Source organism: Anabrus simplex, chromosome 12, assembly GCF_040414725.1.
Source record: "Anabrus simplex isolate iqAnaSimp1 chromosome 12, ASM4041472v1, whole genome shotgun sequence".
NCBI classification, from domain to species: Eukaryota; Metazoa; Arthropoda; class Insecta; order Orthoptera; family Tettigoniidae; genus Anabrus; species Anabrus simplex.
In genome coordinates this window covers 49814772-49828743 of record NC_090276.1, presented here as the reverse complement: position 1 = coordinate 49828743, position 13972 = coordinate 49814772, and the positions used below count along the sequence as shown (strand labels likewise).

The window sequence follows — 13972 nt, the reverse complement described above, 5'->3', positions numbered from 1 at the left end:
TCAAACTAAGTGGCCAGGAAAATGGGCTAAAGGTGTGCTTCTGCAACACGACAATGCCCGGTCCCACACTAGCCAAGAGACCACCGTTGCCATTGATTAAATGGGATTCACAGTACTGCCACACCCGCCATACTCTCCCGACTTGGCACCAAGTGATTATCATCTGTTCGGGAACATGAAGAAACCTCTGCGTGGTCACAATTTTGCAGATTTTGCAGAACTGGACACAGCTGTCAAGGCATGGGTACGCAGCACTCTGAAAGAATGATTTCAGGAAGGTCTGGAGGGACTGACACATCGATGTCAAAAGTGTATACAGTTACATAGAGATTATGTTGAGAAGGTGGACGTAACAACTGATGTGTAATGTACTTCATTTGGGTAGAAAAAAATAAAGTGTAAAACAATCTAGTACGCCCTTCATACAAGGCTTCTGTGAAAAGCTGTAGTCTTCTATTTTTATCCAAAGTTCTAATGATATCCAAGTTAATGCTGAATTAGGAAAGTCTTAAAGGGATATCCTAGTTGTTGAGGGGAAACAAACGATTTCTGGCATTGGGTTATAGTGCTGTATCAAATATTTATATGATTACTGTTTGCACGAAGGAGCTGTACGAAATGAACGGCACTTTCTATAGTAGCTGCAGTGTACAAGGGAAATGGTGATAAACATAAAGCGGATAATTACAAACCAGTCATCTTAATGTGCTGCATGTAAACTCTGGGAAAGCATTCTTTCTGATTAATGGTTGGCTAAATTTCTAGAAAATAAAACTCCGAGAATTAGAACAGGTGAGGCACTATCTGATCCTGTAATGATTAAGAGGGCAGTATTATTGGATCTTTTGCTATTTGTTTTACGTCGCACCGACGCAGATAGGTCTTATGACAACGAAGGGAAAGGAAAGGCCTAGGAATGGGAAGGAAGCGGCCGTGGCCTTAGTTAAGGTACAGACCCAGCATTGGCCTGGTGTGAAAATGGGAAACCACGGAAAATCACCTTCAGGGCTGCCGACAGGGGTTCGAACCCACTATCTCCCGGATGCGAGCTCACAGCCAACTCGCCCGGTATTGGACCTTTATGTTTACTTACAGGTATATATGATTGATGTGAGTAAAGAACTGGAATTGCAGATAAGGCTCTTTGCAGATGATGTTATACTGTATAGAATAGTAAATAAGTAACAGGAATGTGAGACTGCAATAAGATACGGTATCCACAATGTATGATAGCAAATTGTCACGTTTCACCAAGAGGATAAGTCCTCCCAGTTTTAGGGTGAAAGTATCTCACGGGGATCACTGTTAGTATTTAGCTTTTAATATTAGGAACGATCTTCCTTGGTGTAATCAAGTTAATGAGACTGTAAAGAGAGGATAGTGATATAGATCTCTTCATATGGCAATGAGGGTATTTAAGGGTTGTAGTAAAGATGTAAGGGCGAGGGCGTGGTCCCAGTGTACGGGACCCAAACCAGCACTACTTGATAGAAGAATTGGAAAAGATCCAAAGGAAAGCAGCAAAATTTGTTCAGGGTAATTTCCAACAAATGAGCTTTGTGGGTGTTGTAACCAAGGTTGAAATTTACAGAACACAACTTTTATTGCTTCACTTTATGATATTTACACAAATAACTGAAATTTATTTTGAAGCAAAAAGGAATATTGAATCTTGAGAAAAGTCTGTCTTTATACAATATGTACCGGTTTACAGTCTTTATATACACTTCTATCTTGAAAAGATAGTCTTGGTGAATTAACACGTTGATAGTCGAAAACTATCGGGCACACTAACATGAATGTCTTTGAGAGTCCTTGTTTGTGGAAGTGCCTGAATTCCTAAAAAGCAAGTTCAATTGATTGAAGAAATTCCACCTAGCGAAACTAAGGGAGCTTGCGTAAATTAGGGAATGAAAATGGCTAGTAAAAGAATTACGGAACATAGGCAGCGGAAACAGGAAAGGGAGCGGTGACCAGAGGTGAAACCTCGTACTGCCAGAAATTCAGTCCACCTGGTCGAAGCACATTTTCAAGAGGAGTAGCCTCCGTGCTCGACGTAGGGTGTATTCTGGAGCTGGACACCGGGGCGAGTGGGCAAGTGAGCAGGCAGGGAGCTCCTATTTATAGTACACTCGATGGTCAGGCACGCGCACTGAGGGCTGCGCGTCGAAGCTAGCAGAATGATACACAGGCGCGCGTGCTGCTGGCTGGCGGAGTGAGACGGGAGCGCCGGACATACAACACCCTCCCCTCCTAAATACGCCGGTACGGCGTGAAACGGCGGCGGCGCTGGCGGCGACTGCGATGCTGGGGCGGAGCTGCTGATTTCTCTGTTGTATTGTCCGGAGCTGGAACTGGGCGGAGTGGCGCTGTCTCGTCCTGAAAGGAACCCATTGTTATTAAATGATCTAAAGTGCGTTCAGCAATAGATTTATCAGGTTTAGCAATAGCATCAATAGCTGGACAGGGGCGGTAGCGCAGACGTATCTGATCTTGATGGCGGCAGATACGTTTCTCCGTAGTCTGTATCTCGTATAGACGATGACCCAAAGATCTGCAGATGACTCCAGGTATCCAGAGTGGGTTGGATTTGAATGTCCTGGTGTAGACCTTGTCGTTGAGGGAGAACTTCGTTGGTGATGTCTTATGCTGGGTCGGAAGAGGCTGTAACAGAGAAAGTAAAGTTCTGTGAGGTCGTCCATGGAGCTTCTGTGCAGGAGTGATATTATCAGCGCCGGGTAGAGTTCTGTAGTTGTTTAAGAGTTGGAGCAAGGCTTGGTCTTTAGTTAAGCCTGAAGAGACAGCTTTCTTCATACTTCTTTTAAATGTTTGTACGAAGCGTTCAGCTTCACCATTAGATTGAGGGTGAAAAGGTGGTGCTAGGATATGACGAATGCCATTATGTGTACAAAAGTTCTGAAAAGCAGTAGCTGTAAATTGAGGTCCGTTGTCTGAAATGAGTACTTGCGGTAAACCTTCTGTAGTAAAGATTTTCTGGAGAGCACGAATGGTAGCTTCGGTTGTAGTAGTCGAATGCATATCCACGACATATGGAAAGTTTGACAGTGAATCGATGACTATTAACCACATGGAATTGAGGAAAGGACCTGCGAAATCGATGTGAACTCGTTCCCATGGAGTAGTAGCAGGAGGCCATGAAGCAAGATCAGAAGACGGGGCGTTCTGATTCGTTTGACATTGCTCACAATGACGTATTAGCTTTTCGATGGCGGCATCAATACCGGGCCAGTAGCAGTGTTGACGGGCGAGTTGCTTTGTTCTGGAGATACCCCAATGGCTTTGGTGTAATAATTCGAGAACTTGTTTCTGTAGGCTAAGTGGGATAACCACTCGGAAGATGGTGCCTGCTTCTAGTAATACAACTCCGGCACGAGTCGTGAGACGATGCTGCATACGATGATAAGGTGCCAGGTGGGCAGGAAGTGTGCTCTGAAGAGGCCAACCGTTGCGGATGTAAGTACGTACCGTAGCAAGTGTACTGTCCTTATCCGTAGCTTTAGCTATGCAGGTAGCATCAATAGGAAAACTGGATACAGTATCTTCAAGTTCTATGTCCAACTGAAGACATTCAGATTCTTGAGAATCGAAGGCAGTATCAGGACCAACGGGTAAGCGGGAGAGGGCATCAGCATTACAATGCTGGGATGTGGCTCGATATACAATCTGATAGGAATAATCAGAAAGGAACATGGACCATCTTTGAAGCTTTCGGAGGGAATTCTCTGGGATCTTATTACCAGGATGGAATAAGTGTACGAGAGGCTTATGATCGGTAATGATCAGGAAATGGTTGCCATAGAGATATTCATTGAAACGGCGAATACCAAAGATGATGGCTAAAGCTTCTTTCTCTATCTGTGAGTATCGACGTTGATGGTCATTAAGTGTTTTCGAAGCGAAGGCGATGGGGCGTTCTTGTCCATGACGATCCTTCTGGGAGAGAACGGCACCGATACCGTAGTCTGAAGCGTCAGTAGCTAGCGTGATGCTCTTGTCTGGCTGAAAATGAGTGAGTTGTATAGCTTGCATTAAGGCGTTGTTGATTGTTTTCCATGCCTGTTGGCATTGCGGAGTCCACTGAAACTTAACACCTTTTTTACGTAGAGCGTTTAATGGAGCTGCCACTGTAGCGAAGCGTGGAATGAACTTATTATAATAGTTCGCTTTGCCTATGAAGGACTGAAGCTGCTTGAGGTTCTGAGGTGCTGGCATGTTTACTATCGCTGAGACATTCTGTGTACTAGGACGAATTCCATTCTTATCAAGTATATGTCCTAGGTAGTGAACTTGAGGCTGAAAGAAGGTACATTTAGCGAGATTCGCTCGTAAGCCATTGTCTTGCAATTTCTGGAGAAGGAGGCGTAGATTGGTTAGATGTTCCTGATGATCTTTTCCAGTAACAATAATATCATCCAGGTAGTTAGCACAACTGGGAATGGAGGCGGTGAGTTGAGCCAAATAGCGCTGAAAAATAGCCGCTGAGGATGAAACACCGAATGGGAGCCGCTGGAGCTGGAGCAGTCCTAGAGGAGTGTTGAGTGTGAGAAATTTCTTAGATTCTTCGTCTAAAAGTAGCTGGAGATATGCTTCTTTAAGATCAACTCGAGAGAAGAATTGTCCACCAGAGAGACGACGGAATAAGTCTTCTGGACGTGGAATAGGAAAGATATCTGTGTCGAGTTGTGCGTTGACTGTAGATCGAAAATCGCCACAAAGTCGAACATTACCATCAGGTTTCTTGATTACCACGAGTGGAGTAGCCCATTGACTAGAAGTAACTGGTACAACAATTCCAGTTTGTATCCATCTTTCTAATTCTTTCGTGACCTGGTCTTGAAGTGCTAGGGGTACTGGACGAGCTTTGAAGAAGCGAGGCTTAGCTCCGGATTTCAGCTGTATGTGAGCTGTATAGTCTTTTGCTGTTCCGAGCTGAGAGTCGAAGACTTCAGGAAACTGCGCTAGGAGAGCGGTAACGTCAGAAGTAGGATGCAATGTAGATACGACGTTAATGTTGTCATGTATCTGGAAACCAAATAAGTTAAATAGATCCATGCCCATAATGTTTGATGCAGTGTAGTTGTTAACTACGAGAAGAGGAATGGCCTTCTGAATTCCTTTATAACTAGCCTGAAGCTTGATTTGACCTTTGATGTCAATTTTCTTCTTGTTAAATGTCACGAGCTGGATGTCAGCTGGAGAGCATGAAGGTGAACCTAAGTTGTGGTAGGTAGTCAGGTTAATAATAGAGACAGGGGATCCAGTATCTAATTGAAAAATCGACAGATCGATCAGAGAATGAGAGAGGAATGATGATTTTGTGAGCATCCTTTGTGGGAAGAATAAGATTGATCTGATCAACTTCCATGTCTGGGCGGGGCTGTATATGCTTCCTGCGTGCTGCAGTAGTCTTAGCAGGGCGGAGCGAACTTTGACAGACAGTCTTAATGTGTCCAAGTTTATTACATCGTTCACAAGTAGCTTTGAAAAAACGACAGTCACGACGTTCGTGATGCTTGAAACAACCTCGGCAGGAAGGCAGGAGTTTCGAGGTGCTTTTAGAATTGGGCTTCCGTGGAGCATTACGAGAGGGAACCTGGCGAGAATGCTTGGTGGAGAGCGCCTTATCCGTACGGTTCACTGTAGCAGAGGACTTGCGGGTCTGAGGCGAGACTTGTGCAACTTCGTGTGGAGAAGCTATGGCTGCGGCAGTCTTGGTAGTAAGCTCATAAACCGTAGCAATACGCTGGACGTCTTCTAAAGAAGGGTTACTCTGTTTGACAGCGTCAAAACGTATTTTGTCTTCAGGAGTATGTAAAATTATCATGTCCCGAATGAGAGAATCAGTGTAGGATGAACCACAACCGTCCTTGGAGCAGATGAACTGGCAGGGTTTAGCTAGACCACGCAATTCAGTTATCCATTCAGTATGGGTCTGATGGGGTTGCTTTCTGCTCTGAAAAAATTTATAGCGAGCAGCCACTATGTGAGGAGCTTTGGCATAGTGTTCCGTGAGACGGGCCAAGAGCTGCGTGAAGGGTACCTCAGATAAGTGTTCTTCCGGACTTAATTTACGTAGTAATTCACACGTAGCATTGCCAACCGAACTAAGAAATAGTGCGCGGCGGCGTTGATCATCTGTGACAGAATGGCAGATGAAATGCTGTTGTAAACGGGCTAAATAAACTGACCATTCTTCCTTAGCCGGATCAAAGGCAGAGAACGGAGGAATAGCTGATGGCTGTGTAGAGACAGAAATAGCTTGAATAGCCTGAAGTAATGCTGCCTGTTGTTGTTGCATAAACTGTTGTTGTTGCTGCTGTAAGGCTTGGAAGACCGTAGCGAGTTGTTCCGCAGTAGCCATTGCGAGATGCGTGCAAGAAAAAGTAAGGTAAGCTGTGTGTCAGAACTGGTTGGAGTGTCGTTGTTGTTTAGCACGTCGCCGTAGAGTTGACAACTGGGCCTGTTGAATTGTAGTGCCGTGTTTACCTCGTTGCTATAGAGTTGGCAATTGGGGCCGATGACGTGTAGTTTGTTGCTTTTTACCTCGTCACTATAGAGTTGGCAACTGGGGTCGAAGAATCGTAGGTTGTTTTGTTACCCCGTCGCCATAGAGTTGTGTTGTAACCAAGGTTGAAATTTACAGAACACAACTTTTATTGCTTCACTTTATGATATTTACACAAATAACTGAAATTTATTTTGAAGCAAAAAGGAATATTGAATCTTGAGAAAAGTCTGTCTTTATACAATATGTACCGGTTTACAGTCTTTATATACACTTCTATCTTGAAAAGATAGTCTTGGTGAATTAACACGTTGATAGTCGAAAACTATCGGGCACACTAACATGAATGTCTTTGAGAGTCCTTGTTTGTGGAAGTGCCTGAATTCCTAAAAAGCAAGTTCAATTGATTGAAGAAATTCCACCTAGCGAAACTAAGGGAGCTTGCGTAAATTAGGGAATGAAAATGGCTAGTAAAAGAATTACGGAACATAGGCAGCGGAAACAGGAAAGGGAGCGGTGACCAGAGGTGAAACCTCGTACTGCCAGAAATTCAGTCCACCTGGTCGAAGCACATTTTCAAGAGGAGTAGCCTCCGTGCTCGACGTAGGGTGTATTCTGGAGCTGGACACCGGGGCGAGTGGGCAAGTGAGCAGGCAGGGAGCTCCTATTTATAGTACACTCGATGGTCAGGCACGCGCACTGAGGGCTGCGCGTCGAAGCTAGCAGAATGATACACAGGCGCGCGTGCTGCTGGCTGGCGGAGTGAGACGGGAGCGCCGGACATACAACAGTGGGGATACATGATGCAAGGTCTATCGGGGAAAAAGAAAACTAATCTTCACGAACTGTTGAGCTACGCCAGCCAATATCAATTCAGAAAATGGTGGCAAATCTGAGATTTACAGTGCCCTATATTTTACTTCTTCCATATATTACAGTCACACTTTTTCTGGATAAATTTGTGTAGGTTACGGGGTGAGGAGTAAGGAGGGAGCTCTCCCAGTTCTGGTAATACTGCCAACTGAATGGAAATGAAATCTGAATTAAATCGATAATATGATCGAACGATATGAAGTTTCTAAATCGTTATCTTAAGCCAACAACTGTGTCAAACACACATTATATAACATTTCTCGATGCGAATCTTGTTCCTAGCATGAATTCTATAGTTTGTCTTTGCTGTGTAAACAACAACAGTATTAGTAGTAAAGTGTACGCCAGATGTCACACAGCGATACATAGTTTGTGTTTCAAAGGTTGGCAGTATGAATCTTGAAGACTGGCGAGGTCTACCGATTCAGCACTAGGGTGTAAACCTATCCAGAAAAAGTGTGCCGATAATAAGTAAGAATGCTTTCAGGGGTGGGTTGGTAGGTTCCTGGCTCGCATAAAGGAAGGTTTTCTTCTCTACACTACTTCACATAAAGTTTCATGCCATTTTAATGTTACTTCACTTGCTTAACCCATGAAGGGTCTACAGAACTGCCAGTAAATAGGCTACATCCGGAAACCAAATAAACAGGGATTGTGATATTGTATCTGCTGTTCGCTGACGCACAATATTTCATGTTGAGAGTTATGGTTTGCAATATTCCATGGCCGATATGTTTCTTACAAGTGGAATTAGAACTGCGGAACCAGAGAAATGATTTATATTATTCTCAAAGCAAGCCTATTACTATAAAAAGTACCAAGTTTTACACTGTTTCTTTTTATACCAGTATCAAAAAGTGCACAGCTATCAGAGAGATTTTGGACGTCGTCAATCATTGCTAATAAGATAGAGTTTGAGGGATCTTCCACCATTCGACACATTGTGTGGAACATCCCTCAAACTCTATCCTATTAGTTAAACGTCAACACGGAAAGGAAGATCATAACCTACGATCAATCATTGCTGTTAAGTTAGAATGAGAAAGGCCAGTTGACTACCAATCAATATTCAAGGAATAGGTTTATCCTTTAGATTTTAGCATTAACTGTACATTTCTCTTAAGATCCAGAATATACCAAATGATGTATTTAATCTACAGGTATAAATCAAACATGTATTCCCATGCTTTGAGAATGATTTATGCTAACAACTAAAGGAACTTTTAACAACTATGATAATAACAAAACTGTACAGATAATACCGAATGACGTTCTTACCTAAATGCTCTAAGGCGGTTCTGAAAATTCCATACCATCAAGTTGGAATCCAGACTGCTAGAGGCCAGTTGTTTTGTTGTCGGGTTGAATGCCACGGCAGTAATTCCTCTTTTGTGACCTCTAAAATGACGCTCCAGAGTGGGATCATCGCTTGACATTATAGCAACTTGTTAGTTTGAATGACAGGGAGCAACCGGTGCTCTTCTCAACTATAAACGTGAAGAGAAAAGTGACATAAACATGACTGAACTTGCCTTCGACGTAATCACAAGTTGAATGTCATTTTCAAAATAAGGGCACTATGAAACCACGTAAACAGTACGACATTATGAATCTGTATGTACATAAAATATAGTTGAAAACTCTATCAAGAAGTTTATATTTAAATGAAATGTACTTACAAAATTAGTATTCAAAATTGAATAACTGCGGTATTTAGCACACTCCAATGGTGCCAACCACATAAGACTAATTATCATGGCGGCATGGTTCCTTTCGCAGTGCTTCCAACAACCAACTCAACCCATCAAATTTACTTTAGAGTGAATCCTCAGACATGGAATTCACTCATTTGATAATATTAATATATTGCCAATGTATATATAGAATTATATGTTCGAATAGTGACTGGTTACTAGAAAATTCAAGTGTCATTACCGCGAACGAAAAGCGATAGGACTAGCGACAAATCCTTTATTCTCTGGTTTTCTGCTTTGGTGCATGGTACGTTAGAGGAGTACTTTCTCTACGTTACATTGTGATTTTGAAGAGTATTATTTGCAGTGTAATCATGGCATCTGAACGCTATAGCTTTTCCCTAACCACTTTTAGGTAAGTTATAAGAGACGGTGTGCTCATTTTTTATCTTTACGTTCACTTGGGTATATTCCTGGAAACACAGTACGTTATACTTAACTTTTGAGTTTCGTAGTTCAGTGTCGCATTACTTTCGCCTTGAACCACTGTTAACACATACTTACCATTTTATGTCTATATTTTACGTTCCTAGTTGAAAAGAAAATGTTTGACAAGGGATTGAGTAGCTCTAAGTTTAAAAATTCAAGTTATTAACCGAATTAAATATCCTTATTCATTCTAACCTAATCACCAACCTTCAATTCAATGCCATTTAAAATGGAAGGGCGTTGTTTACATTTATTTATTTACTTATTTATTCTACAGCATTTTTCACACCTGTGGGGTCGCGGGTGTGAACTGTGTAGCACATTTGGATTTTGCCCTGTTTTGCGGTCGGATACCCTTCCAGACGCCAACCCTTTATGAAGGCTATTAGCTCAAGGGAGGGACTTTACAGTGATGGTTTTATAATTGTTGATAAATTTGTAATATCCATATTATAGTTGCAATGAAATATGTTGGTTAGTAGTATGTTTATTCTTCCATCAAATCAAATACATGTGTACAAAGTACATTTTCATACTGGATACAACCTAAAGATTAAACAAATAAACCATTATGAACAAATAGATCATTCTGTATAACAAATTGCTATGCACATTTTATATTCTGATCTTATGATTAATAACCTGTATGACCTATTTAGATATTCCTCCACTGAATAAAAGCAATAGTATGCCAGATATGCCGTTATAATCTTTCATATGTTTTTATTTTTGGGGTAAATTTGATGTTGTTTGGTAGTTTATTGTATAACTAGCTGCCTGTCCTTGACGGAATAATTACTTAGCGTGTGCATGATAATGTTTTTTTGTCCGCCCCTCATGTTGTTCCCCAGATTCTGAGGCGCATAAGTTGACATGTCTTTTTCGGTCAGTGGCTTGTCGTGACATACTCACTTCATTGCTCTGTGTGGCCCTTTGCAGTTTCATATTGTTTTGTATAATTGCTGATTTTGATTTGATGTCTTCCTTCCAGCGTAAAACAAAGTCAAGTATCAGGTTCCGATATTGTAGGCTTTCACATCTAATTTTCTTTTGACTGTTATATTAGGGCGTAGAATGTAAAGGGAGTCCTTCCCCTTTCATTATGTTCCTTAATGACTTTCTCATTTCGATAGTTTGTGTTATAATTCTCCTTGCCGATGTGTGCTGATGAGCACGCGCTTTTTCATCTTATGACAATCGTGACAAAAGCACCACCATCGCCAGTTAACTCGACTGAACAATATTTCTGTGTTAGCAATGCTTGGTACCGACACTGAGTAAGCAAGAAAAGTCTAAATTTAATCTCTCTGTTATAGTAGCCGGTATGGTAAAACTGTATACGACATAAGTGATCGGGAAATTGTATTCTCTACAACTTTTGTTATGTTTTTATCGATAGGACCACTAATATCAACATTTGAAAATTAAATTTTAGGTCTTCCCCCTAAAATATCAGTTCACCCAGGTGAATACAATTATTTATATTTTCGACTATATTTCCTTATTCCCCGACTTTATGTGCAGATTTTCTTTAAATTCTGTTCAGCCATTTTCTCATGGCTCGGTGTTTATATGGACTAAGCATCAAAAATCTAAATGAATGAATATTTCTGTCATTAGGACTGGTACGGTAAAGCTTTCTATGACCTAAGTGAAAATTGTATTATCTGTAACTTCTGTTATGTAGTGTTTAACGATAGAACCAATAGGCCTATCGATGTTTGAGAATTAAATTTTAGGCCTTCCTCTAAACTACCATTTCACCCAGCCTGAATCAGATTATTTGTAGCCTTATTCTCTGACGTTGTGTACAGATTTTCATTAAATTCCATTCATCCATTCTCTTGTGATTTGCTTACATATAGACAGACAGATGACGGAAAATTAAAAATTGCATTTCCTACTTACCGTGGACATGACTGATTCAGAAATACCTTTCTTTTAAAATTCTGAGCAATGTTCAGACAAAACCGATTCAGAAATGCAGACATATCTCTTATTATACTGTATATATATATATTTGATCTGTTTGTGAACTGTTCCTTTTATATATACACTTGTATTTTTGTGTAAGATATGAATGTTTTGTTTGTGCCATGTGTTATGCTTATGAATCATTTTTAGTGAATTGTCTTTATTCATTGAATTCTTTAAAAAAAATTTAAAAATCCAGAATTATTTCAAAGATATAGATGCGGGGTAACGGGAGGATGTTTAAAGACTTGAATAGAGGTTTGCAAGATACTGCAGCTTCAACGTTAATTATAATCCTAAGTGCTCTCTTTTGAATCCTGTAAGTATTTAAAACATTTGGCTACATATCCCAAAAAATTGATCCATATTTTAAGTGTGCGTGGAAATCTTAATGCTAACATGTTTGTGCAAGATTTCAAAATACGTAAATCAACACACATTGTGCTCAGTTTTGAATTTAAGTACTGTATATGTTTATACCAATTGAGATCATGCTGAATCCAAATCTCCAAAAATTTTATTTCTAACTTGTTTTCTGTTTGGTGCTCATTTAAAATTATATTTGGAGTGGCAGGTTTCCTGTTCTAAGTTGTATGGAAATTAGGAATAGTCTACTGTTTTTCCATAATTTATTATTATTAGATGATTGTTTTGAAGGGGCTCATATACCACACCTGGGAAACTGGAGTTGTTCAACAATGATGATGATTATTTTGAGATCATTCAGATAATTGTTCTGCGACAGCATCAGCAGACTGCTGCAGAGAGTCTTTTCTTTGACCTTTTTATCTTCTCACATGAATCAGTATTCTGTGTAATGTCATTTATATAGTAAATGTAAGCTAATAATTTGTTTCTGCTTAACTAGACACTATTCTGTCCATCTACTAGCTATACCCCTAATACCATATTGATTTTTATACATGATAATAAGCTTTTGGGATTTTGTCGTGTCAGAAAACGGGTGAAATTCTTTACGTTTTGCAGAGTAGCACACAGTGAGCCATCTAGTGATGGACGAATGTACCACTTACTATAGATAATTCAAAATGTCATTATTAGAGAAGTCTTGCTCTTGAGCAGACAAATTTTCTTCTGAAGACTCGGAGCTACGTTCTCTGGGGCGAGAAAGCATCATTTTACATATTTAGTTTTGCAAGAAGGATTTTGTGATTTACAACAATGTAACAACTGAAATGGCGTATACTTCAGCAAATCTCACAGAACACTAATTCCGTTCCAACTGTCACCGTACAATTTAATAACGGGTAAGACATTTTTCAATTTTGACAAGATTTTCTCGCTAAGAGGAATTCTCAGAAGTCAAAAGACCGAAGGTCAAAGAATATACACAGTGATGACTCCAAAGAAAACGGAAATTCAGACGATAGAGAATTGCGGTTCCTGCAAACAGGAATTTGATGGAATTTCTGCAGCCGTAAAATGTGATGGAGTTTGCTTGCTCTGGTATCATAAAGACTGTGCAGGACTTAAAGAAGGAGAATTTAACATGCTGAGCAAAACCAGCAGCAATCTAATGTGGATGTGCGGAGACTGCAAAGCCATGTTAGAAGAAATGAAATACAAGAGAGACATGACTCAACAGATCATGGAAAAAATAGAAGGGATAGCGATAAACAACCCCAAAATAGAGGAGTTACCAAGGAAAGTAGAGAAAATGACTGATTTCGTCCAACAAAAATTGAACATGACATTAGACGAAACACAAAAAGAAGCAATAAATGTTCCATCTGAAAGAAACAATACAAAACCGACCCAGACAGTGAGAAAGGGAAAAAATAACCACTTCCACAACCCAAATAGCACAATTTCTGAACACAGAGAAGAAACAGTCGCTGAAAAGGAATCACCGACTCCACCTCAAACACAGAACAACACGGAAATATAGAAGAGGAAAGAAACAAAGAGGCCTGGAGAGAAGTAAGGAATGGAAGAACACAACCCAGAAGAAACCAACAACAAGAATTGATTGGTACGAATCAACATGAAGGCGAACTACGTGCAGCCGAAAAGACTGCCTGGCTCTTCCTGGTAAGGATAAATTCAAATTCCACACAGGAGACAGTCAAAAAATTCTTAATCAGAAACGGGATTGAAGGAAGCATAACCTGTAAAGAAATATCCAAAAGCGGACTCAATAAAGCATTTAAAGTTGGCATCCCTTTTAAGTACATGAACTCAGTATCAGACCCAGGGTTCTGGCCAGCAAATATAATAGTCAGACGCTATAGGTTCTTTCGGAGTCAACAGAGAACTGAAGGAGCCATCCTTGATTAACTCAACGAAGATACCCCAAGGGAGCAATAAAGGAACAAGAAGTGCCACATCATACATACCACAGAACAAAATGACAACCGAAAAGACAATTTCCAAGATAGCATGTAAAACTGCCTCA

General features: G+C 40.5%; 2 protein-coding genes across 3 annotated transcripts in view; one reads left to right on the top strand and one right to left on the bottom strand.

Moving 5' to 3' along the window:
- LOC136884136 (POC1 centriolar protein homolog A) overlaps positions 1 to 9128 on the bottom strand; it is a 120448-nt gene extending 111320 nt beyond the window's left edge. For both annotated transcript variants that reach the window (XM_067156176.2, XM_068229847.1), the window contains exons 1-2: positions 9079 to 9128; positions 8678 to 8886 (exon numbers count right to left, since the gene is read on the bottom strand). In XM_067156176.2, coding sequence (XP_067012277.2) covers positions 8678 to 8835 — 158 coding nt within the window. In that variant the 5' untranslated portion in view covers positions 8836 to 8886; positions 9079 to 9128. The remainder of the gene's footprint in view (positions 1 to 8677; positions 8887 to 9078) is intronic.
- A 239-nt stretch (positions 9129 to 9367) lies between these two features.
- Prosalpha2 (proteasome alpha2 subunit) overlaps positions 9368 to 13972 on the top strand; it is a 32282-nt gene continuing 27677 nt past the window's right edge. Inside the window, exon 1 of the mRNA XM_067156053.2 lies at positions 9368 to 9508. Coding sequence (XP_067012154.1) covers positions 9468 to 9508 — 41 coding nt within the window. The 5' untranslated portion in view covers positions 9368 to 9467. The remainder of the gene's footprint in view (positions 9509 to 13972) is intronic.